This window comes from Metopolophium dirhodum, chromosome 5 (genome assembly GCF_019925205.1).
Source record: "Metopolophium dirhodum isolate CAU chromosome 5, ASM1992520v1, whole genome shotgun sequence".
In the NCBI taxonomy this organism is placed as follows: domain Eukaryota; kingdom Metazoa; phylum Arthropoda; class Insecta; order Hemiptera; family Aphididae; genus Metopolophium; species Metopolophium dirhodum.
The window spans coordinates 20,609,117-20,635,582 of NC_083564.1; the positions used below are offsets into that span (position 1 = coordinate 20,609,117).

The window sequence follows — 26,466 nt, forward strand, 5'->3', positions numbered from 1 at the left end:
GCTAAATCATCCTTTATCACTTTCTCTCTTAGACCAGGGGACTGCCCCTCTGTATCGTTTAATAATAACCAAATCCCAATCACCCCTATAATAAGATACCTAGGTTTAATCTTTGACAGGCGCCTCAGATGGGCCCAACACCTTAAAATAAAAAGAAAAACAGTCAACTCCAGACTCCATTTACTCCGCCCACTTCTTAGATCCAAGACATCATTAAAAAATAAACTATTAATATACTAAACCATCATCAGACCTGTTTGGTCCAATGGCATCTAGATTTGGGGCTCTGCCAAACCCTCCAACAAGAGAACAATCCAGGCATTCCAGTCTATCTGTCTGAGGCAAATTGTCTCTGCTCCAGGGTTTATCACAAATAATAATCTCCACAAAGATCTAAATATTCCATCGCTCTCTCAATTAACAAAGTCTCATTACGTCTCCTTTCATTCCAAGTTAATCCAACATTACAATCCATTAATAAAACGCATATCTTCTCTAACAATCCCGGATAACCCCCAGAGACGTTTAAAACGCTCCTGGCCTAGAGACCTTCTAATTTAATCTGTCGGGTGGCACTACTGAGTGCCCTCCCCCATCTGTTATTCTCGATATGTAAATACTATATCTAAATTACTTATTGTACTAAATTGTTGTATAGATTGTAATTATATTTTAAATAAAAAAAAAAAATATAAGAGCTATTAAAATTGATAAAAATTTGACTGTACCTATAGGTATAATGGCTTTCAATATTTTAGTGGGCCCAAATTTTTAATATGCACCCACGGAATCTGCGCAGGAGTCGTGGTCGTGCAGTGTAGTGTGGGGGCGTGGTAACTATGTAGTCACCACTGGTAAACATATATTGGTTTAACAGTGGAGCTGCGTAGTCAATTGTTGGTACCTTTGCTCGGTTTGAATTTGATGATATACCAAAAATTAACGTCCAATCACAATGTAATTTGATCGACACGACACGATGCAGCTATGTGCGAATGCATCTTATTTTAAAAATGGTCCAATCGTAAAACCAGATTGAGTAAAATAATATACTTACCTACTATTATATTATATTATAGGGCCGGCGTCTATTCATTACTATAATGCCGCCGGGTGGCAAATCGCTGAACATTATTTATTTTGACCAATCGATAATAATATATTATCGTGAGCTATAATATGGTCCCATAAACGAGTGATTTAGAGCATGGTCTGCCATTGGTCCATTGGATAAATAATAAATTATTGTTCACTCGCACCCCGGCCACAATTATCTCACCCCCGCCGACATGACTCGTTATTTTTCAATCGTTCCGGCGGGGGCTTGACCGTTATATATATTATATCAGATACATATTGTATAGATTCCACCCCCGCTGGACCGCAAATCGTATAATGTAGGTTTTTTGCCAAACACTTTTTGTATATAGTTGATTGTATAACAAATTGTAGTTGGTCTCAAATTTAGTCTGCGTTTATAACACTTGAGTGTTTAACCTGCGCTTCACCTGGTCATAGAGGAGCCTCTTCGGGTCGTAATAAACGTGGTAATAATCGATGATACATGATGATACGCCGTTGATGCGACGGCCATGGCAGACGTTTAACAATGTTCTAAATCAGCCAAAAAAAAAATTGAAACAATGACTGTCGACGTCTTTGTCAATGTATTTTATGTTTATTAAAAATGACCAACAACTTATCGACTCTGTGTGTATTGAAACGGTGGTAAATAAGATTTTTTTGTAAAAAGGAGAAATTTCAGAGGGGGGGGGGGTAGATCCCTACCCCTGCATACGCCACAGAGTATAAACATTGGACCTGTCAGGGCCATCAATATACAGCGTCCAGTCCAAAATATTTTGTGCAAAAAAACCCGTTTATATATTGGTAGTCGGTACAATGATACTATAATAATAATCCCGAGATCAAGCTGTATATTTATGTATACAGTCGAAAACACGAAAAACTTGACAACTCGAATTGTGTTTTATTCCCCTGGAAAATTTTTCCCCCGTAAATTACCAAGATATCTCGAAGTGAATTTTTATCCCCCATATCAACTTCGAGTTAACGCGACTCGACTGTATATATATAGTAGTGTGTGAAATTTTTATTTTAAATTATGATTATAAGTGTCGTACAAAAAAAAAAAACCGAAAAAAGTCTAGGCCGGATGTAAAAAATCCTTAAAATCCGATCTGACCTTGGCTTATTATTTTGAAGTCTGGCCCGAAAGGTTTTGACAGCAAATCACCCGGTCCAGCCCTTTTTAATTTTTGCTGGCCTTTAGACTAGGTATAGGTTGCTCGACGCGTGCAGGACTCGAGTGACAGCGGCGCGGGATGCAGGCCTGCAGATTTTATTAGTTTTTCATCTCGATTTCCTTTTTTTTTTTTTTCGAAATACTTAAGTTGAGCATACATAATATTACGTTGTCGGTACAACATATATATAATATAATATCATATATCCAGTCACGACCGTTGGACGCAAATCTTACCCACATAATATAATATATAACACGCATATTACACGGTTATAATATATATACATTATACATACACACAATATAATATTGTTAAAATATGTTATATAGAATTACTACCTGTATATAGAGAACACGACGGAGAAAAACCAAGCTTCACAATATTGACTATAAGATCACGAGTTTATTGTACAGTTCTTTTCGAAACATACACGTATATAATACATCTGTTTTATAACACATATTGTGTATTTATAGTTTTTTTTCACACAAAAATATCATCTATAATAACACTACATAAAAAAAAAAAGAAAAGAAATAATACATTTACAACATTAATAACATATATATATATAGGTACAATAACAATAATAATAATTATAATATAAATTTTATGTATAAATTTCATTTTTAAAAATAAATATAATTTTTTTTTATGTGGTTATACAAAATTACGCAATAATAATAATAATAATAATAATTTATGATTTAATGTTTTTTTGTTTAAAAATAATAATATATAGGTACCTAATAATAAACGTGACACTTACATAATATAAATATATTTATTCTATAAAGTATTATAATATCATCAGTGAGCTTTGTTTTTTTATTCATTTAACTTAAGTATAATATTATAATAAAAATTTGTACATCGGAGAAAAGGGGCGGTAGGGTGATTAAGGACGGTTAGAATATCTATCTATATATAGTGAATGCAGGAGATACATGACCCCATTACCGTGGATTTATATACGTTGAATTTTTTTTTCTATGCGTGTAAACGATAAACTAGAACACTCTTTTCCGTGTAAAGTTTGCAATGAAAACAAACCCACGGGTTTTAAAACACAAATGTATTAGAAAACGTACAATCAATTCTCGATGGGGCTGGGGGAAGGGCAGGGGAGGATCGACTGAAGAGAAAAATGTCGGGTTGGAATTCAGATTATACAATTTATTACTACGCAATAATCAGTCTAAATTTATAACATATAAATACGATTTATGGAAAAATAATAATAATAATAATATGCAATATGTTAATGTCTGGAATGTCGAGACGCGGATGGAAAAAAAATAGGCAAGACGTACCGATGTTCATTTTTTTTCCGATTACATAATTATAATATATTATATGGGTAAAGGTACCGCCTCGCAGCATTGTCATACACGCGCGGTATTGTAGGTACTATAATAATAATATGTTGTATTATATTTCAATTTCTCCAACCGTATATATGAGCACCACAAAAGTAATTAAACAAAAATAACATAATAATAACAAAAAAAGTATTACGATAGCATAATATAATACAGAATAATAATATGTGTGTTTTCTTTGGGGCAAGATTTTCTGGTGAAAAAAGTTTTTAACGTTAGCTAGTAAACCCAAGGGGCTTTTTCTTTTTTTACTGGATTTTCGAGGAAATCGATACGACAGAGGAGTTAAAATACAAGTTGATGGGTCTCATATACGCACAAAATACCCATTCATGCTGACGCTCTCATACAGCATGAGATAAATGATTTGCCGAAGAGTCAGACAACAGTGTTGCCGACCCATGTCCAGACGGTGCAGGGAAGACGTACCTACGTATGTACATAATAAGACAGTTGGTTTGCACAAGAGGAGAGAAAAAAATTCATTGCATCGTTGTCACCCGGACTATTAAAATTTCGAAAAATAAAACAATTAAAAATGCACATTGATAATCGTATAAATAATTATATAGACAAATTATAATATATTATAGTTTATAAGGATGGCAAACGAATCGTCAAAAAATTGATTTGAAACATCGAAACACTTAAAAAATAATAATACACATACATATATATATATATATATAATATTATACTCGTTATGATAATAATATTGTGTACGTGTTTATTACTTAATATTATATTATGCGCGTGTGCTATATGGCAATAATCATCGTCAAGTCCAAAATATCATATCGGGGGATGTGTCGAGGACGCGAAAAGGATTAGATGTTGTTGTTGTTGATGATGATGATATGTGTGTTACGTTATAATATATAATATATTATATAGGATGATAACGACGACGTTATGCGGTAAAAACGAGCGAGTGATAAAAAAAAAAAAATGGCAAAATACAAAATTTTTTTCCCCCTCATATATGGTCGTGGGCAAAGTATCTCTATACATATCCGTAACCTTAACTATAATAATTTTTACGATAGTAAGTAATAACATTGTGACGAAAAACCGTCGTCGTCGTCGGTCAAGTGGCCGTCAACGACGAGTCGGGTTGCGACAGGTCGATGGAATCGCATTCGGGCGGCGGCGGTCGGGAACTGCACGCGCTCGTGGCCAGGCTGCTCTCGATGCTGTCGAAGAAAAACTCGTCGTCGTCGTCGTGGCCGTCGTCGCGGCCACCGTGGTCGTCGTTGCCGGTCCCCCCGTCGTCCAGGTCGCGGAGCCGGGCGGCCGCTGCGGCCACTGCGGAGTCGTCCGGCGGCTCTTGTACTTCGTCGACGGCCGGCAGGACCGGTTTCTTGCAGGCTTCCATCAAGCAGCGGCTCTGCCGCACGAGGTTACGGCGCCGGAACAGTTTCTTGGCGGCGGGCTGTGTGCAAACGGGGAGAAAAAAATCCGTAAAAATCGAGCACCGAAATATCGTAAAATTAATAATATAAACATTATTATCGTTAAACTATATGGATGTTATCACGAAGACTAGAATCAAATTGGTACTATATATATGACAGGGATGGCAAATAATAAGTGGCACCCAAAAGACTTTCGTAGTTGATTTTTTTAATAATTTTTTTCTACATTATTATCATTTATTTTTCATTTATATTTTGTAAAAATTCTCTGTTTTAACAAAGATAATTATAGTGGCGCGGCTGAAATTTTTTTTTTTTTGAATTGTGTCGAAAATTGACACGTCGAACAAATCCTTTTTGCCATCCTTGCAGATATATGACAATACGGGACATCTAGTATCAAAAATCGTGACACATGTATGCCACCCCTGAGGGGGCCATGTCTCCTACAATTATCATTGATTGTCCCGTATTGTCATATTATTATATATAGTGTTTTATAGAATAAGGAGACCACACTACGCTTCCTGCAGATAACGACCCGAAATGAATCGCCGGGATAAACGGCCACAGCCCGCGTGGTCTTCAGGGATTATTCATGATTTTTGCGATCTTTGGAAAATATATGCACTTTTTTGAACCGTGGCCCTTTTCAGATTTTATAGCTTGTGCGATTACGAATTTATACATGCATATATATGTGTATATTTCATAAACATTCAAAATTCTTAAGAAACAAATTTGAGTGATACAATATATCTGTGCAAAATATGATCGTTGAAGAAAACACATGTGTATAGTGTATCGAATAATTCGGACTTAATGTGAATACAGATATATAGGTATCAAATAACTAGATACAGTTTTAACGGATTGTGTACAGTTTAATTATTTACACACCTATAAAAAAATATATTTATGAAACATACACAAATGCGTAATCGTACAAGCTACAAAATCTACAAATGACCGTTGTTCGAAATGACGCATAAATTTCCCAAAAAAACGAAAAAACATGAATACCTACTTCATTTACCGCGCGGGTTAAAGTAACAACCCTATCGTAGGCCTGTGACCGTTTAATCGCGTGCGGCACGTTTTTTTCATGCGGGCTGCCGTGCGAGTTTGATCTCCTTATTTCTAGTCTTCATAGATATTAATAATATTATGATTGACATTATATACGTGCAATAGTGAAGCGTTTGTTATAGATTTATGAGAAGAAAGACCGAAAGACCAATATTAATATAAGCGTCAAACAGTACAGCTAGGCGGGTTATTGTTTATGTATAGGGGATGCAGGTCGAGAAGACTATTTAGTATTTACTCGTGGCCACAAAAGTTTTTAAGACGAGTAAACGACTTAACCGTATTATATTAATACACTAATACAGCCAATAGGCGGGTATATAATATTATGTACATTGTACATCGCTAAATATAAATATTACATATTATAATAACACGTGCAATATAAAATATACATTTAGTAATAGGTATAGAATCACCAGGTCGGCAATGAAGTCAAGGCGAGCATTAAAGCGATCGTCTTTGGCATAGGATACACCTATATAAAATTACACGATTTGACGGCGGAAGTCTTTGCGCGCGATCGTTACCGCTTAGGAAATTTTTTTCAAGTTACCTATACAATATATATTTCTTAAATCTCGGTTTATGCTGCTACAGCAGTTGCAGTCACGATCTATAGAGAATTATTTGTTTTCGGTTGAAACGTTTGTTTTATAGTTACGTAACGTATAAACCTTACATATACAAACGAGTATCAATAATTAAGCCGTACACTATTATTAAAATATTACTAATTTAAACGTTCAGTTATGCAACTGTGCATGTGCTGGTTTTTAAGTCCAGGCGGCTATAAAATATATAATATAATATACAAATAAATAGAACCTTGAATGGAACCGGTAAGTGCTGCACCCTGTGTCCCTGTATATTATAATTATATATGTATAGAAGTGAGACGGCCGATATTGTAAGTACTCACAATCGTCTTTTATTTGTTAATATTTTAAAATGTATTATATACCATGTCATAGCATAGGTATAGGCATAACTATGAGCTATTATGTACCATACGTTACGTGTAATCGATTGCGACGAACGACGTTAACGCGCGAGAGCAACGCGATTTTCTTTTTCGACGGTTTCATATAATATTACGTTTCGTACACGGAGAGATTTTATTTATTTTGTCGTTTAATCATTTTTACTCGTATCGCGTGCGTAGGTACATGTGCGTGTGCGCACGCGAGCGAATGATTTTGATTGGAAAAAAATACCAAAACCGTATGGGTACCCCAATATTATATGATATCGCTTTACATCATTATATATATATAGGTACTTGTGTAGCGTATTATGTTATAATAATAATGTGTAACGCGGTCGAAAAAATCCGAAATACTTTTTTTGGCGAATCTCGTCGGCGTCGGGGGAAATCGCATACGGGAACATCGCCATTCTATGCGTGCGCTCTGCAGTATGTCTCGTAATAGTGCACCGCAGCGGATATTATTATTTCTTCCCGCGGTAACTATAATGTTCGCCGCGCAATATTGTGCACGTTAGGGTCGATCCATGGCGAAAAAAATTACGTCCGGGAAACGAATCCCGTGATGGAGATATCGCAGGCACCGCGGCGTGCACGAAATGCGAAATATACAACATTAAATACGCACAACGGTTTATAACGCGGAGACGGAATAAAATATTATGTATATAGGTACCATTTTTTTGTTTTTTAAAACTGTCATCCTCGAAACTCTCTATATATTTATGTAAATATAATGAGCGTGTCTCGTCATAGCACGCGCGCGGTGTGTTTGTCGCATATACTGATAAATGCTGCGTAAATAGCTGGTGATAAGTGTTATTTATTGTACGCTCGTATATTATATCTGTATAGTAACCATCATACGTCATAATATTATGCCCGCTTCGTAGTGATGTATAAACACACACGAATAGGGAAATCGATAGTTCAACTTTTAAAACATTTACGCTGTGCATACATAAACGCGGGGCCGTCTCCCGCGCGGGTACATAGTGGTGCGCGAAGAAAAGAATTTTTTCAGTTTAGTCGAGGGCGGCGGCGGTATACGCAGATAGACGGCAGTTAGGGTGGATATTATACCTACTCGACATCTTTTTAACAGGCGGGCCCCCTTCAAAACGTTTTTCGAAAACATTACGATCGGAGTAAACCGTTAAACACGCCAGCTTAATGCGTATGATATTACCAGGTATATATAATAATAATATATTATGTGGTGCAGCGCGATGTAAACGACGAGATTATAGAGACGCGCGACGTATATGCGGAAATCCGTTAAAGTCTCGGAGGAGCCGAATTCATTTTTTCCGACGTGTTTATAATATTTTGTGGACGCACAATACATAAGCACACTGCTCGCAGCCACTTCAGCATACATCGCGTTCATGATATTAAACCACACGCCGAGCCGCACGCGCGGTTCCCAACGGCGGCGATAGATCATTTTGATAATCGTTTTGCGCTGTACCCGTAGTGCACATAGGCATTACACGTTTAATTTCTGTGTAAGGCGAGCGTATTTACTAGCATATACAGGGTGCGTTTCCTCGACGTGCCGTTCGCCCTGTGGTTATGTGCGTATGTATGTAATATATGCCAGTCGAGTGAAAATTCCGTGGTGGCGGGGGCTAAGCATGTCCCCAGTCCCATCACTTTGAGAGTTGGATGACTTGGGGAGGGATGGAGCACAAACGACGGGATTAAAAGTACAAACCAGCACAAACGAATATGGATTTAATTTTGTTTCGAAATTCAAATGTGCAAGGGGGGGGGGGGAGGGCACAGAGCTTAGGTATCAGGTATGTGTGTACTATAAATATACATCAATGTGTACTGGAAAATTGTAATAGGTAATTGAAATGCACTACGGGGTACGATAGAAATTAATTATATTTCGATCTACTGCGCTGAAACGTTAACGCAAAAGATTTGTAAAGAATTAGAAACCATAATATGATTTTTTTGAACAACCGAGGTTATAGTTCTAACCATAAAAACCTGAACATCGTACTCGTTTTAATTCATTATTTTAATCCTAATTCGGGAGTTCATTTCAGCATGTGAAGTCGGAAAAGTAAAATAAAAATAAAATATAGGAATAAAATCTAATAATGTAGAAAATCATCAAATATTTTATCGCTTTTAAATTATGAAAAAAACAAAATTTTATTTTATAATACTTGAAAAATGGATTGCCACTTTGACCAGTTAAAATTCACATTTATTTGGTTTTTTTAAATTTCATTTTGTAGTCACCCTGTAAGTGTACTATATAATATGTCTATGTATGGTAAATAAATTGGATGTGTAAAATGTTCGATTAAACACTGTAGGATTTTTATTGCGGGCAAACCAAATAATACATAACAATTACCAGTACTTACAAGTACTTAGATCGTTAACGTGCAGGTCAAACGCGGTGAGGTACCCTGTACACTGGTTTGGTGGTTAGGTTACCTACGCGTTTACGAGCAGCATTATATTGTTGTACGTACACAAGTATACCTGCACAGGAAGACACGGTCGGCTAAACGCGCGCGGTTGTTATTATAAATTGGTGTCGCAATCCGAAAGCGACAGCGGCGGAATAATAATAATAATATATATAATATACCTATATAGGTACTACATGCGAGTTTCCTATATAAATTATAATATTTACAGTTTACAGTTCGTATAACCTGTTGACGTGTGTACCGGTACCCGCGTACCTAAATAATATTATTTTAACTGTCATTTTATCGTGTATAGGTCGTCGTCGTCGTCCGTTCTGCGGGCAAGGGTGGTTTTCCTGGTTCAACTCATTCTTCCGAAAATGTTTCAGACGGTTACATCGCAGTGACTTATACACGTTCCCCTCTCCCCCCCCCCGGAATATTCATGATTTTATTACTTAAAACCAATTTATTAGACATACATCATTACCGCGTCCAGAATATTATACTGTCGTCGAGCGCGATGACCTCTGCAGCGGCGTTTGGCAATCGGCTATAATATGATTAACGATTTCTCTCCTGCGAATTTTTAACGACATTTTACAACGTGTATGCATAACACCCCCCACCTACTGTTACTACTGTTATTCGCGTCATATCATACCATAATATACCAATATAAGTATATACAACAATTCAAAACACGCGCTTATACAACCACCGCGCAGCAACAATGTCATTCAATTATGTTCCGTCGGATCGTTTAACGGATTCGATTTATTCCGCGGTAATTATAAATACCTCCGTATAACTATATAAAACCCTACTGAAGTCGCAGTGGTGCGTACGTCACGAAATGGCAAGGAGAGGTGTATATATAACGTACCTACCTAAACAGACTGTATAAGAGCCCCTATACTATACTGAATAGTACTATATAGTGAGTATACCCAGACCACCAAAATGTTTGGCCACAAAATGTTTTTGCGGGCCCTAAAAAATGTTATTTAATATAAAATAAGTGTTTCTATCAAATTTCAAAAATTACAAATTGTTTTCGACGGGCTCCTAAAATAACCAGGCCGCTGAACTCCAGGTCCAACAGCCTCCCCGCTTGTAGGGTCCCTATATATGCCCCATTGTCTATTATATGATCCCCACCAACCATCATCATACTTTGTCGTCACGCGAATTCGGCATCACGAGGAGATCCTGCAGTAGCAATTTACGGAGTGCATATATACCTACATATACAGACAAACAAGAGACGCGGCCACGATGCGCGCACGACGAAAATTACACAGTACATAAAAAACGTATGCCTACAATAATAATATCAGCTGCAGCTGGTCTATCGGTCTCTCTATCTATAATATGATATGTCGGCTGGCGTTGGGAAATCTGTGACGGACCGAGTGTGAAACGCCTCGAAAAAAACCGATCGCTTTTTAGTTCATATTCTTCTTCTTATCATTATTATTTATAATTGAACAACACTGCTGATCCGACGAAATCGTTTGCGGTACATGCTGTGGTGCCTTATATATTATATAGGTACATGTACATATTATATATATATAATATATAATAACGAACCAACAGAAAAAAATCGTAAGAAGATTATGTGTTATACGCGCGCGACAAGTAGGTTAACATTTTCTTTTGCGGTCTTTAACGCGGCTCGCTATTATGTTACCAATATACAATATACGAATGTATATCATAGCAAATTAAAACATTAATATTACACTATATATACTTATATATGTCCTCATACCCGTTATAATATGTATAGTTATAGATATTGTTCTCGAAGTGATCATATTTTACATTAATACACCGCATAATATTATATACTACAATACCCGAAATCCAATAGTTATATACAATAAGCGCATACTACACGTCATAATATTTTAATATATACATATTACGATTACTACAGGTACCCATACCTATACCTACGTAATATCAATTACGATTTACAAAAAAAAAAAAATGATATAAGTAGATATAGGTATCTGGTATACATATAATAATATTATAGTTTCGTTTTGTTCGCAGATAAAATGTATAAAATGAAGAAAATCACTCAGAACGCCTATTGCGATTGGTTCGAAAATTATAACATTACCTATAGGAGGTATCCACCTATAGTAAGTATACTATGTAAAAAAAGAAGTTTTTTCGATCATGGTAAAAAGCAATTATAAACTTGTAACGATTTTTTTCTCTCGATATATTATACTGTATACACCTACTACAACACAATAATATTATGTTGACGTGTATATGATTAACTATCATAAATGACACATGAGTTCCGAATGCAGGAAAATTTCATTTATCTCGTCGGAATAGAAAATTCTGATGTAGGTACTATATAGCCATTACCGCTTATTCGTGTAATTGTTCGTGGCTTAAAAATTATTTACACGGACAGCCGTGACTTTCTATGCGAATTAAAAAAATATCAGAATATAATATGTATAGACAAACAATATACCAGACACCGGTGGATTGCAATTTTATCAAGAAAACACACACACACTTGCATACACGAATTATATATAAATATATATATAGGTAGAGGCATGTAAATATAAATATTATATATTAATCTGCAGACGAAATTAACGGATTTTGACTTTCGTTTTCGTATATTATTATAATGGTACCTACCATAAATTAAAAAAAAAAAAAAAACGAAAAATCGAATGCGATAACTGCAGAGTATAAACGAGCGAGAGTTTATAATATTGTTATACAAATAATATACGATTTAGGCGCAGAGCGATTACCGCGATTTACTAATATACATCGTCGCGGTATACGGTAGGTACATCGTGTACAACACTATTATGGTATATAACGCAGATGAACGGCTGCTAATCTGTTAATATATTAATATAAAAAAAAAATTCACGACGCGCGATGCGGGCCGATGGACGCGCGGTACGTGCGCTATTGTAATGTGCATGGCAATCAGGAAGTGACAATTTCCGGTCGTACACGGGCGGCTACTCTATTCCTACCTTATATTGTTATTATATTATATTTAGGTAAAAACAACCGAGAGGAACCGAAACGCGAATAATATTATCGATGACCCGCCGGTTTTCGGACAACGACGCGACGCAATTAGCGACGATTTCAATTCTCTCCGCACAGACACCGCCGCCGCAGTGGTTCGTCGCAGAAAATTCGCTGGTATATAAATGGTTCCTATATAAATAATATTATGTACCGGCGACGAGTCACAAAAATACATAACGAGTATTGTAGGTATCACTATTATTTCCGAAACGATTTCGCGAAGAAATTGTGTTACATATTTTATTGTTACCGTGTACCCGAGAAGGTGCAGTATTATACGAATATACAATAAGAAATCTGGTCCGCACCACCGCAAATGAGCAAAAATTATTTATTTTCGTACTACTTCTAACTACTTCTATGTAATTACTAGCAGATGACGACATGTGTACCTATAATATAATAATATATAATGCACCTGCAACAATCGATGCGAAAACGTATTTTCTCTCGAACCATATAATATAATACAAGTATATTGATATATCTTCTGGCGCGCGTGCCTACTTGTTGATTGCAATCGTATTACTACTATACCTATATAGGTACAAATAATATACAGAACACAAATTATGTACAGGGTGTGCGGTCCAACCGACTACACTAATTATATAATTTCGAAGAGAAAAGTGAAAATGTTTTTTCTACGGTTTGCAAAAATCAAATCTGATTTCTCGACGGTTTTTTTTACCACATAAGTATATTTTACTTTTAAGCCGAGAGGATAATAAAGTAGTGAGGGCACTATCCCACAAGTTTGTGGTGGACTACTCCGGAGATCTCTAAACAATTTGGAATATATCCAAGTGTTTGATTTGAAAAATGTAAAATCCCCCGAAAAACGTTTCTGCGATGACGACGAATTAGTAAAAAGTTGTCAACATGTCAACGAGTCCGAAGTACTTGGGAGACTGAAAACATTTGTTTTTTCGACTACACAAATGACAGAAAATCAGTGCACTACTCCAAACGGAGTACTATCTGTATAATATTATATACACGAATGGTATACGTGCTGCAATCCGCATGTTGCAGTTGTGTAAGGATTTTCGACTATAAAGGTCAGCGCTCAGCCGGAAATCGAACGGAAGTAGAAAGTACGGTGCTATTATTATATTATTATATTATGTACCTACACACAGGTACTAAACACCGGACAACAATAAATTGCGCGGACGGACCGGACAGAGTCGAAAACCGACGCCGTGTACTATTTTATTGTACTGCAATAATAATTATTATTATTGCAGTACAACGATGACGCGCGATTTTGTATCGAATTGTTTTTCGTTTTTCTAATAATTGCTAAATCAATTTCGATGCGTATAAAAAAAGCGTCGGCGGCGTAGTGTATACACTACCTATATAGTATGATATTATAATGTAAAATATATAATATTAATAACGTTTTCCCTCGGCTGCGGTGCGGCGGCTAGTGTTCGAGTCGAACCAGCCACGACGGTATAATAATAATACTATTATGTTATTGTCGTCGTCGTCGTCTTCGTCACGTAGGAGATGACGAGAAACGATGAGGGGGGCGGGGAGGAGGGGCAACGAATCGTTTTGTGTGAAAAGATTTAAATTAAAAACTTACGCTGCAGCTGACGTTGTGGTTTGTGCCTATATTATATTATTATAAAGTAAGTGCGACGGAAAATCGTTATGAGCGTCGGGCACGCGTGGACGCTGCAGAGACTATACAATAATATCATATACACATTGCCCATTTGGTATAAATACGAGCATTACATAATATAGGTGTATAAACTGCTGGGTATACCGTTTTTGTCCTTGATTTCGAGTTGGGGAAAAAAAAATATAATAAAGAATCGCCGAATGGAAAAAAAAAAGAACAAACAAATTATTGTAATAATAATTATACGGCTCCAGGGGCGAGCGGGGAGATGAGACGGACGACGACGGCTATGGGCCTTGAATCTCTCGATTACTGCTCTATCACTGTCCCTCTCTATTTCACTCTATAGTGTCCGTATAAATACGCTACACGCATGCGCACGTATACTATGCATATACACACGAGAGGTGTATAATACACCTATATCGGTCCTTTGTATATTACATTATAATAATATTACTATAGATATATCGCTAACCAGACGCTAAAAAAGAATCAACGGACCGCGTCGCGTCGAAATATCGTTAATATTATTATTGTCCGCATATGCGGTACGTATTATTATACAACGCGGTTTTCATTATTATAATCGGACCGGGACGCGGAAAAAAAAATCCCATTAAAAGTTCGGAAAATACGTGACGATCGCCGTCGGATTATAAAGCGCAAATCGACCTCGCGACGAACAACGGAGATATATTTTTATCATACGACGTTGGCGTGGTGGATCATCATCTATCGCGGTCGCCTCGTTTTCCTGCTGGTTTGCGCGATTCCAAGGCAAATCGAAAATCGGTTATTTGCGAGAAACCATCGTAGGCAACCTATACCTACACCTATATCGTTTATGTCGGATCGTGCGGATCGGACGAGAGCGGAGCGACGTAAACGCCTGCATATATACTGCGGTCTGCAGAGGCGACTGGAGCGAGACGGATTTTTCTTCAAAAATATACCTCCTCGTTCGACTTTGTGCTGGTTATATTTTATAGCGTGGTCGAATTCGGGTTCTCGCGTAGAGAGACGAGTGCCACGTGGCGACTTCCAGCAACGAATTATGCGAAGAATTATCAATAACGAGAACGATCCTAGAACGATCAATACATGATATACATATGAAAAGTTAGCATAATCTATATGGTGTAAGTGAGATTAGCGATATAATGAATCCTATACCTATACCACATCCGTATTTATTTATGTAAAAAGTATTTTTACGACGTCCTGCAAGGTGAATCATGAGCGCGCAATACAAGTGAGTTAACTTATGGCTATAACCTACATATAACTCGTATACATCGTAGAATTATAGTACAATTATGACGTTCAGTGAAACCGAATAAAATGCCTAAACATCGCCTATAGGTGTATATCTATAACACGCGTGTAGGCGGGAAAGTCTAAAAACAATTACGTGTTGGGCGGTACACACGCGGAGCTGCAGGGAGATGAGTGACCTATATACATCATGCAATAAGCCACAACTCTACAAAATAATACATATATTATTATAAAAAAAAGGGCAAGAAGACGGTTATGTAAAATTTGAAACTTAGTAAACAACAAAAAAAAGACAGAAAAAAAAAAATTATCAGACTTACGGGTTTCGGCCGACTTGAGTCGTCGCGTGTGAACGGTGTGTGATGGTATAATCGCGGGGACACGATATGCGCGTATATATATATATGTACTATATTATGTATATATTTTTGTTTTACTGCGCATAATGTCCAATATAAGAAGCAATAACATAAGCACACGTTGAAAAGCTATAATCCTTTTTCGCATCATATATATATCATATTTAACACATTTTTTGGTAGTTTTTTTTTTTTGTGACTGCGGTGTGATTGGAAACAACAGCATAATAATATGGTGCGATAATATATATATATTATATATTATATTATAAAATATATATATAAAGTAAAGCACGCACACACATTATCATATTATCATATTATATACATATCGACACTATCGACTTAAGTCGGAGTGCGTGTGTGTGCGCGCGCCCAAGTTTACGATATATATATATATATGTACGTGTATGCAATGTTTGAGTGTGTGTGTGTGTGTGTCCGAAAACGTGCGCGTGCGCACACGTCGTAGAAACGTCGGACGATATATTACGATGACGTCATCATCTTATAATAATATGTATAATATATATATACGGCCGATAGTGTGTGTGTTTTTTTTTTTAAAAGCCTTCCGTTAGGATTTCCGCATCCAATTGTTAAGTATGTTGGCGAATCTCTTGGTCGGCCGTACCTTGTTGGTATCGTCGGCCGCCGGCTGTTGTTGTTGTTGCAGCTGCTGCAGCTGATGACCCGCGGCCGCAGCCGTCGACGCGGTCCTGCCGACGAATTCTTTGGCCGCGGCGCCGCCGCCCCGGTGCGAGTGATTGTTTTGCGACCGGGCTCGCGTCAGGGACGCTCCGCCGCCCGAATCCCTTCGGGACCTGTGCTGCTGCTGCTGCTGCTGCTGGTACTGCGACGAGTCCAGTCTGTTGCCGCCGCGCTGCTGTTTGACGGCCGCGCCGCCGACGCCGCTGCCGATGGACGACCCGCCGTTGCTCTTGTTGTGGCTGTTGTTGTTGTTGTTGTTGTTGATGGACTCCCAGTTGCGGGGCAACGATTGGTCCGACTTGCATTTGGTCCACGACTGGTACTGCTGCGCGTCGCCGCCGCCGCGGTACGACGACGACGACCTCGACTGCACCGGGCACGAAGTCGGCTTGACCACCGGTATCTTGCTGGGCTGGTGCTGCACGCCGTGTCTGCCGCCGCTGCGGGTCTGGTGCGCCGACTCGGTGCTGCTGCTGCCGCCGTTCTCGTCCTGGCTGTGGTTGAGGTGCAGGTGCAGGTTGTTGTTGCCGTTAGCGGACACCGCCGCCGACGGCGTTCCCGGCAGCGCGATCTGAGGTAGGATCGGGTTCGACGGCACCAGGTCCAGCCACTGGTTGGTGGCCGCGGCCGCGGAGCCGGCCGACTGCGATCCCGCGACCACGGGACCGTGTTGCTGCTGCTCCTGGTGCAACTGCAGCAACCTCACCCGGGCCATGGTGCCCTCCAGCTCGATGCGCTTCTCCTCCAGCTAAAACAAACAAGCACGTGATGACGTCATCGTTCTCCAACCCAAGCGCGCCACTAGCGTCGCCGCGGAGGCGGCACGGCACCACTCACTTGGAATTTCAGTTCTTCGTTGTCCTCTTTGCTCTTGTTCAGCTCGTTGGAAACGTCGCTCTTGGAAATGTTCAACATCTCCATCTGTCGGATGAGATTCTGAAAAAAAAAACGGAACGGTTTATCAACAATATTCAATACTGCAATATGCGATATTGGTTTAGGACCAATTTGGGAGCATGTACTACAACAATGACGTTTATGACAAAAGTGCGAATATTTCTTAGTTTCTCACACTGTTGCTTAGCCCAAGTATAGAACAATATATGATCTGCGAGCCTGGATTAAGGATTAACTGGGGCCCGGCCCTTTCAGATTTAAATTCAACAAATTGTATCCCTACATTTTTACGACTACTTGCTTTTCAATGTTTAAAATTGTATAATTTTGAACTATATTATCACGCACAATCGTCAATCATAGATAATAAAGATTATGCGTAAGATGTAGTTCACAACTCCCATTTCATAAACGTCACCATAGAATATCAATTTTATATTTATTATGATTTAGTCATTTTTCGTGATATAAAATTAAGAACATTTTTATTTTATAATTATAACCTATTAAAATTATTTTATTTTTTTCAACGCATTAAAGTATAAATATTTTGGGGATAAAAATTGGCCCCCAAAATCAATGGGCCCCGGGACCGTGCCCCTCCTGGACTCCTCCTTAAACCGGGCTTGATGCCCTGTGATGTGAATCTCATCGAATTATTATAAAGTCTGAAAATTGTAACTATATATAGGAGGTACCTATACTGCTGAAACATATTATATATGTATATTAATTTTGTGAATTTTAAAAACGAATGACATTATAATATCATTACAATGCGTAATATTTAACAATATTAATTAAACCATCGGTTTTTTACTGATTCTATATTATATTGTCACGAACGTTTTTTTCGAGACTTTATACCGATCGATTAATGTAATTATATATAGCCCTCGCCGCGCGCGACAGACAAAAACACAATAATATGTGGCGTATTCGTACCCATTTGTTATTATAATATACAATAATTCTAAAATGCACGTAATGCGAAACCCATCATGGCCAATGTCATCGAAACCCCATAAATCCTATGCGCGTCGACCGAACATAAAATAACATACGACAACTATATATTATACTCATAATATCATAAAACCCGAACTGGATTAGGTACGTATAAGTGTATAATATAATAGAATACAGTGTTTTTTTTTTCCTCTCGTTCATTTGCGTCAAACGTCGCGAGTCCCGCTTTATAATCTCGTCGAAGGGCGTTGGCCCGTTTTCGTTCTCCGTATACTATATATAGGTACACGGAGATTTATTTATGGGGAACGTTAATATTCGTCGATATTGCGAAAGTGGATATCGCACACAGACGCAGACACACACACACGAGTGCGAGCTGAGGTCAGTTAATTATCGCCGGGCCAGCGACTCTATACGAATGTAATCGCGATATACCTGCAGTAGTGGTTGTATAGCAAACTGCATCACCACCGACCGGTGTCCCAGATGACCAAGACCGTGTTTCTAATTGGCTTTGTTTCCGAATACCCGGGTACAATAGTATATAACAATATTTTATTTTTTAATGCAATAGGAGGTAGCCAGGACGTAGGTAAACCAACCGCGCTCTATACTGATATATAATGTTTTACGGTTAGGATTTTCGTTCTGCGTTCTGCAGGAATCACGGTTACATAACCATCCATATTATACCAACACCGTGTGCCTACAAACCTTACCCGGGGGACCTATACCGTTCATTGTTTTTCGAACAAAAACGTATTCGAATTCAGAACTCATCTGCAGCAATAATCATTGTATACGCGTCAAACGGTGTTTAAAAACAACAACGGCCGGACGGTGTAGTATGTACGAATTCATTGCGATAATGATATAATTTTATTGCACAGAAACAATAATAATAATATTGTCGTCGTCGTCACCGCCACGGGATAATTAATTATCATCGGCTCTACGCAGCGATTTATTATACAATTGCATTTCGATGACTGAGTATAATATATACACATAAATCATGCGTTGTGGAGATAAATAAACGCCATACATCCTTGAAAAGTGCATAATCATAATCGTATGCGTGTTTAGAGATGAAATATTAAAACAGCAATACGGTCCTACGCCTACCGAAAAAAAAAAATTAAAAGTCGAAACAATGAAGACCTTTACTATACACACAACAATAATAGGTTCGGTGTAATAAATTGGAATCGCGTGGGTTTACGCACCACTCGCAGTGCACGTATATGGTCAACTTGTGACGAACTTGAAACTTCAATGTAAATATATGTCAATGTGGGTTCAAAAACGAAAATTCATATAGTACATAATAATAGTAATAGTAGTACGACAATAATACGAACGTCCGCTACACGACAAAAGGGGTTCTTCAAACCGGTGGGCGGTCGATTAATATTACCGAACAGTCTTTCTAATTTTGAACGTAGTTTTTACAATTTTTTTTTTAACCAGACACCCCCATGAGTCTTTCACGATCACTAACAATTATATTATATTGTGTCCATAGACGTAGTCGCATCGCTACAATCATTTAATTATTTATCTTCTATATAGCTCTTAATCGTGCCGCAATTATTACACTCAATAACGACGTTCAACATGTATTCGTCGAAAGTATTTAATATTTATAATGCGGGTTTTGGAGCGTGTCCAGAAAAAGTCTACAGCAATTGAAACGAATAATCATGATCATCTGAGACTGTCTGATAAAAAATGTTCCATATTGAAACTAACTGATAGATATGTTAATGAAAGCGATTAAATATATATTATTATAGTATGCGAATCGCTAATAAAATATAAGACGACGTACGGTAGGAAGCGAGAAAAAATTTGGAATTTCTTTTTGACCGCAAATCTACAGTAATATTCCTGCATGTATCACGCACCAATATCCTCCAAAGAAAATTGTATCCATACTCATTGAAGGCGGACGTGCCAAAATATTTGGGATATATTATGGTCAGAGCAAAATACGTGATTAAAATGTAAACATATATAATTTCGGAAAGGTTTTCTGCACACATAAAACCCTCGTATAACATTCGCTCATATAAATTGCGTTTTGATCTAATTCTCGATTTCTCTCTACCTAACCTGCAGATTACGCGTGGTTTTGAATCGAACGACCGCGTGTTTGCGAATAGAAAACTTTTAGCACGCCTTTAACCGCAAAGAAAGTATCTAAACAAATAATTGTTCCAAATTGAAAGCGTATATGTTTATTACTGCACGAGGAAAATCGTATTAGAGATAATATATATACATAAATATATATCTACATTATTCATAGGAAGAACGAGCGCGTACTTACAAAGTTTGTCAACTGGAACCGTTTGAAAACGTTCATTAGTATTATAATATACATATAAAACATATTATGTATTGTTCTCTTTCAGTTGTATCCAATTGTAGGGGGAAAAACAGATTTCCGAGTCGTAGACATTCTGTGCGTACGAGAAGGCGCGAAAGTAAAAAAAAAATAACGAAGATGATGATAGTGATGATGACTCATCATAAATAATAATAATATTACAAGTGAATGATATAAAAAGAAAAACACACAAAAAAATGTTAACCTGCAGAAAAGTAATGCGCGAATTAAAACGAGGTAGTTGAAAAAAGAATTACTTAGCTATGTACTACATTTCGCGAAATTCTAAAATTAAAAAAATGTTTGTAGTTCTTGCATTATTACATTTACGTTAGTATTCGTTATGTTCGTATCAATTTCATATAACATAATATATAATAATATGTAATATAATAATATTATAAATGACGACTTGGAGTAGTTTTTCGTAACGGCACGGAATGCAAAACGCTTTAAGTACGTTGGTACTTAAACATAAGTACAACAACCAGTACCTAACGACTATAATTTATTATGCCTATCATAATATTATGCTCAAAAAATTTTTTTTTATTAATCATTTTAACGCGTACAAGACAACTGACTATACTCGTTTACACAAACAATAGGTACATTATAATATTATATAATGTTGTTATCTATATTTATAAAAGGCAATGTGTGTGTGTAAGCGATCCACGGCCAAGTATAATATCACACAAATGGTTCTGAAAATCGGTTCATAGGTTGATGTGCATCTCGAAGCCAATTGTTTTAATTTCACATTTCAAATAGCAATAATATTTAGGTTCATAAGAAAACGAATATATTTTTGTTTGTGTAAGGTTACCACCATTGTCGATCACAGGAGTTATATATTAGTTTTTCAGATTAAACAACAATACATTATGGTTTTAGATTTTAAATTTGGTCAAAACGACCGGCAAACAAGAAATGACTGTTAAAACCTGCGCTGTTCACATTTAACTGAGTTTAAGAAGGATCAAAAACTTATAGGATCATCTATTTTAATTTTTTAGTATAATATTGTTACACTCTTTATCTCTAACTCAAGCTCTGCTTAAAAGAGATGGATAATCATAGTATTGTAATTTTTAAATTTTTATTAAATGATAAAAAAAAAAAATAATATTAATAATATAGTTTATAGTTCTCACCTTGTTCTCGTAGGATACTGTGATGAGGTGTCGCTGGAGTTCGATGGGATTGAACGTTTTTAGTATGGCGGCGAGGGTTCTTTTGGGCAACGGGGTGCCGAACCCGGGAGCGTGGGGTTTGCCGATCCGGTCGCCGGGACTGCTGACAACGCCGTCCAGGGCGCCCAGCCGCTTGGCGAACGTCGGCGACCCAATGTCGAGCGCCGGTGACGATGCGCGGCCCTCCAGGTTCCGGGAAATGGGGTCGGACGGCCGGACCAGCAGGACCCTCCTGGACCGGTGGCGGTCCCGGTCCCGGTCGCCGCCGCCGTCGTCCATGATGGCTGATGACGAAGACAGCGACGCACAAGAGGCGGACGACGACGAACCGTCGTGCAACAGTTTGCCGCACTGCAGTTCGATGGACGACAGGTTGCACGCCGAATGTTGGCTGGGCGTGTAGAACGCGTCGCGGCCGGCCGACGACGAGCTGGGCCCCGTCGACGATTCAGGCTGGACCGGGGCGAAGCCACCGTTATGACTAGATGACGATTTCCTCGACGCGATGGTCGCGGCTGCTATGGCGGCGGCGGCCGACGGCGACTTACCGCCGCACAGCCGTTCCTCGAGTTCCCTGTTCTCGCACACGACAGTCTTGAGCTCGGCGAGCAGCCGGTGGATCTGCGCCGCATTCGACAGGCTCTCCGCTTCCATTTCGGTGACCCGGTCGAGCAGCGCGTCCCGTTCGCGTTTCACGTTGGCCACGTGCGCCCGGAACACGTCGTAATCGGCGGTGCAGCCGCGGGCGCGCAGGTCGTCGGCGTCGCGCGGCCACGACGGCTGCAGCAGGTCGTCGACGCTCCGGCACGGCCGCAACCGCAGCCGGCGCCGGCGCCGCCGCAGCCGCTCGTCGTCCACCAACAGCCGGTTCTGCAGCGACTCCACCTCCAGCTTGAGCTTGGTGCCCTTGTCCTGGATCATCTCCAGCAGGCTCCACAGCTCGTCGTCCTCGTCGTCCTTGCCGCCGCAGTTCTTGGTGGTCATCGTCGTCCGCGAGCTGGTCGAGCTGCTGTCCTTGCTCTCCGTGCAGAAGCCGCTGTCCTGCACGGTGCCCACCGACGAAGCGGCCGCCGGTTCGCCGCTCTTCGGGCCCTTCCCGTGGCTGTTGCTCCGGCTGCGCGGCGCCGCCCCGGCCGCGGCCACCAGTCCGACGACGCCGACGCCGCCGCCGCCTCCGCCACCTCCCCCGCCGGCGATCCATCCCGACGACGAGCCCTGCAACTTCCGGCGGACCCGCACGCCGGGCTCCCAGCGGCTCTCGCCGGAACCGACGCCCTGCGACCCCGAGCTCGGCTCCGGGCTGGACGCCTGCTTGTGACGCAGGTGCGGGAACGTGTCCATGACCATGTCCCTAAACTCCAACAGCGCGCCGACCTCATTCTGTAATTCCTGAAACATTTCAAGCGTTATACATTTCAAGCGTCGTGTCAGCAGCATTAGCCGATAATAAGTATATGATAATAATATGGAGTCAGCGGTCCGGAGGCTGCGAGAGCGAACTTATTATTATACGGCCGCGCGATAAATATACTGCTAAAACGTGTTGCAGGCTTATTAAAACATAATATATTTACGGTATTATGTATATTATTATAATATATTCTGCGGGTAAAATTTTTGCCAACAAACCGCCAGATTAAGTTATATTATTATTATACGCGTCCCACATTTTTTTTTTTTTATTCACATATCAAGTATACTAGTATACTATATTATGAATATGTGCGGACGGCAAACGAGGCAGATCGTTACTGCAGTCTTCCTGAACGAAACTCTAATACCTAGTTGGTCTTGAGATTCGGGCGAAAATAGTAATTATCCATTATAAGTCAGTGCATATTTAGTTTAATAATATTGTAATAAAACGAAACGTACTTCTATTCCAAAACACATCAAACGTATAGGTTTTATTTATTCAATTGGTGGGATTTAAACCGTGAACATAATATACCAGCAAACCATATATAGGATAATAGACGAATCGTGTGTGCCATATCTGCACATAAACTTTTTATTATGATTAATACCTACTTAATTAAAAATGTATTTCGTAATGAATTTAAAAACGCACTATAATGAATAATGATATACACCCACATCGTGTTTCTTTATCGATAAAACGCAAAATACGAGTCTGCACGTGCAATCTACAAAAAAACATTTCTGGGTGGAATATTCGCTAAAATCAATTGGGTAGGTACTCAATAATATAATAATATAAAATGTTAACATTAAAACGAAAATGATTATTAAGTTTTAGTATTTAAAATGAATCCTTGTAAATGACTGCATTGGACAAATTATTTTAGATATTAACGAAGAAATAATTGTGTATTTAAAATAAATGGCAAACCCACTTTTATAATGATTGTAAATTTTGACTCATTAAAAATAATAATAAGTATTCAATATTTATACTTATAATAACAATAATAATAAATTATAATTATTTACGAAAAATCGTAATAAATCGTTTTCGAAGCCATTGAATTAAAACGTATTAATAGTAATAATAATACATTTCAAGGTCCATTAAAATTAAAAGAACAATACAAATTTAAAATATAACTCTCACTATGACTTTTATAAGTGACCACATAAAGAAAAAATAGAAAACCTTGCAAATAAAATAATGAAACATAAATCACCCGATTTTTTTTTAATGCATAAAATCTTAGTAAGTAATATAATATTTCTGTTATTATAATATTGTAGTTATTTGTACAAACCCACACTCATGTGGTGTCAAATTTGTATAGTACCAAAGTATCTAAAAAAAGTTTAATGTTTATGCATTTGGATAAAAAAATAAGTTGGTACATTATGTTAAAGTGGGAAAAACAAACCACACAAGGTACATTATGTTGTTTATCGAAGAATCATTTTAATGATTTGATAATATTTTATAAGTATTAAATACATGAATGTGTTAAATTTTATATGACATTATAATTTATAAACAAATTTATAGGACAAAACACGTTAATTGTTCAATATCGTGAAGCAACAATGTAATAATAATAATATTATACAGTCCATAGTTATGAGCGCAATATTTATTTATGATATTATGTTCTATTAAAACTGTAATATTGTAAACTGTAATAATATTATATAGTTTTATGATATTATGTCGTTATAATGATAGGCGTAATAAAAATTGTAATACTGTAATGTTAAAAAATATTATCTCAACAATATGCGGCGTAATATTTTGTCTTACAAACACACATTCTTTAATAAAAAGAAAAACATTTGGGTCTTGATGAATTTTTTTTATTAGTTATTGTACAAAATACAAATAAAGTTTAATTACTTTTTAGTTTTTTTAACCATGAAAAACGACTATACTTGACCTATTTTTAGGCAAAATTAAAATATATTAAAAATACCTTCAATTATTTTTTATGGGTATTTTGTTTGATCTATATATTAGTATATAATTTAATGTAAGAACATTAATCAAAAATAACTTGCAAAAGAAATTGAAAATTTTAACTTGCTGTGGCCTGTGATCCCTGTATGCCTGTATACGTACATCGTAGATTTTACTTTCGAAACACGAAATTCATTTACGATCATGACGATTTTAGCATCAATCAACAGGAAATCGAAAGGTAAAACTTTTGTTTTACCTCATTTGTCGAAAATATACAAACCGGTTAAGTGGGTCATGCATGCAAGTCATATTACGCGGGATTATAATAACCAAATAATAATAATATAAAAAATAAGTTCCCGGTAAGGTATTTTTGTATTTTAAACATTATAACCTGAGGAATAAAATTTCAATAATTTTATTCCCAAACAGCAAGTAATTTATTCGAAAGTAGAATAGCAAATAAACCGCGTAATCATAGGTTATATTTTGTAAATCATTATGGATATTATAAGTGAGTAAAATAATAAGTTTCAAGTAGGTACCTACTTGGCTACTTATACTGTATAATAATATAATATAATATAAGGTACCCATTTTCAACGTATTCTAATAATTAATATATCATTTAGACATTTTACAACATTATATTCTATTAACAACATATAGGTAAACTAACATAATACCTATTTTAAATCACGGTGTTATAGACAATATAATATAAAATAGGTAATGTTTGATTTAATTATATGAATGCTAACGTGATAACAACCTATTATTTTTTTCATATTTAAATATTTGTTATTTATCAATATACACGAAAACGAATGGTTAAGAAAAATATTAATGCTTCAATTCAATATTTATTTTTATAAAAAAAACTGAAAAACCAAGTTAGTTGAATACGTAGAAAAATCATCGTGGTGTTGCAATCCATTTCATTCTTTTATCAGTAATCTAGC

The 26,466-nt window shown here is 37.5% G+C and overlaps 1 protein-coding gene across 2 annotated transcripts in view; it reads right to left on the reverse strand.

Moving 5' to 3' along the window:
* Positions 1 to 4,507: 4,507 nt before the first annotated feature.
* Positions 4,508 to 26,466, reverse strand: part of LOC132945877 (uncharacterized) — a 53,718-nt gene continuing 31,759 nt past the window's right edge. The window contains exons 3-6 of one of the 2 annotated variants that reach the window (XM_061015676.1): positions 22,087 to 23,514; positions 17,506 to 17,604; positions 16,592 to 17,416; positions 4,508 to 5,084 (exon numbers count right to left, since the gene is read on the reverse strand). In XM_061015676.1, coding sequence (XP_060871659.1) covers positions 4,740 to 5,084; positions 16,592 to 17,416; positions 17,506 to 17,604; positions 22,087 to 23,514 — 2,697 coding nt within the window. In that variant the 3' untranslated portion in view covers positions 4,508 to 4,739. Of the gene's footprint in view, positions 5,085 to 15,918; positions 17,417 to 17,505; positions 17,605 to 22,086; positions 23,515 to 26,466 lie in introns of both variants that reach the window. The other variant, XR_009664611.1, reaches the window with a different exon arrangement.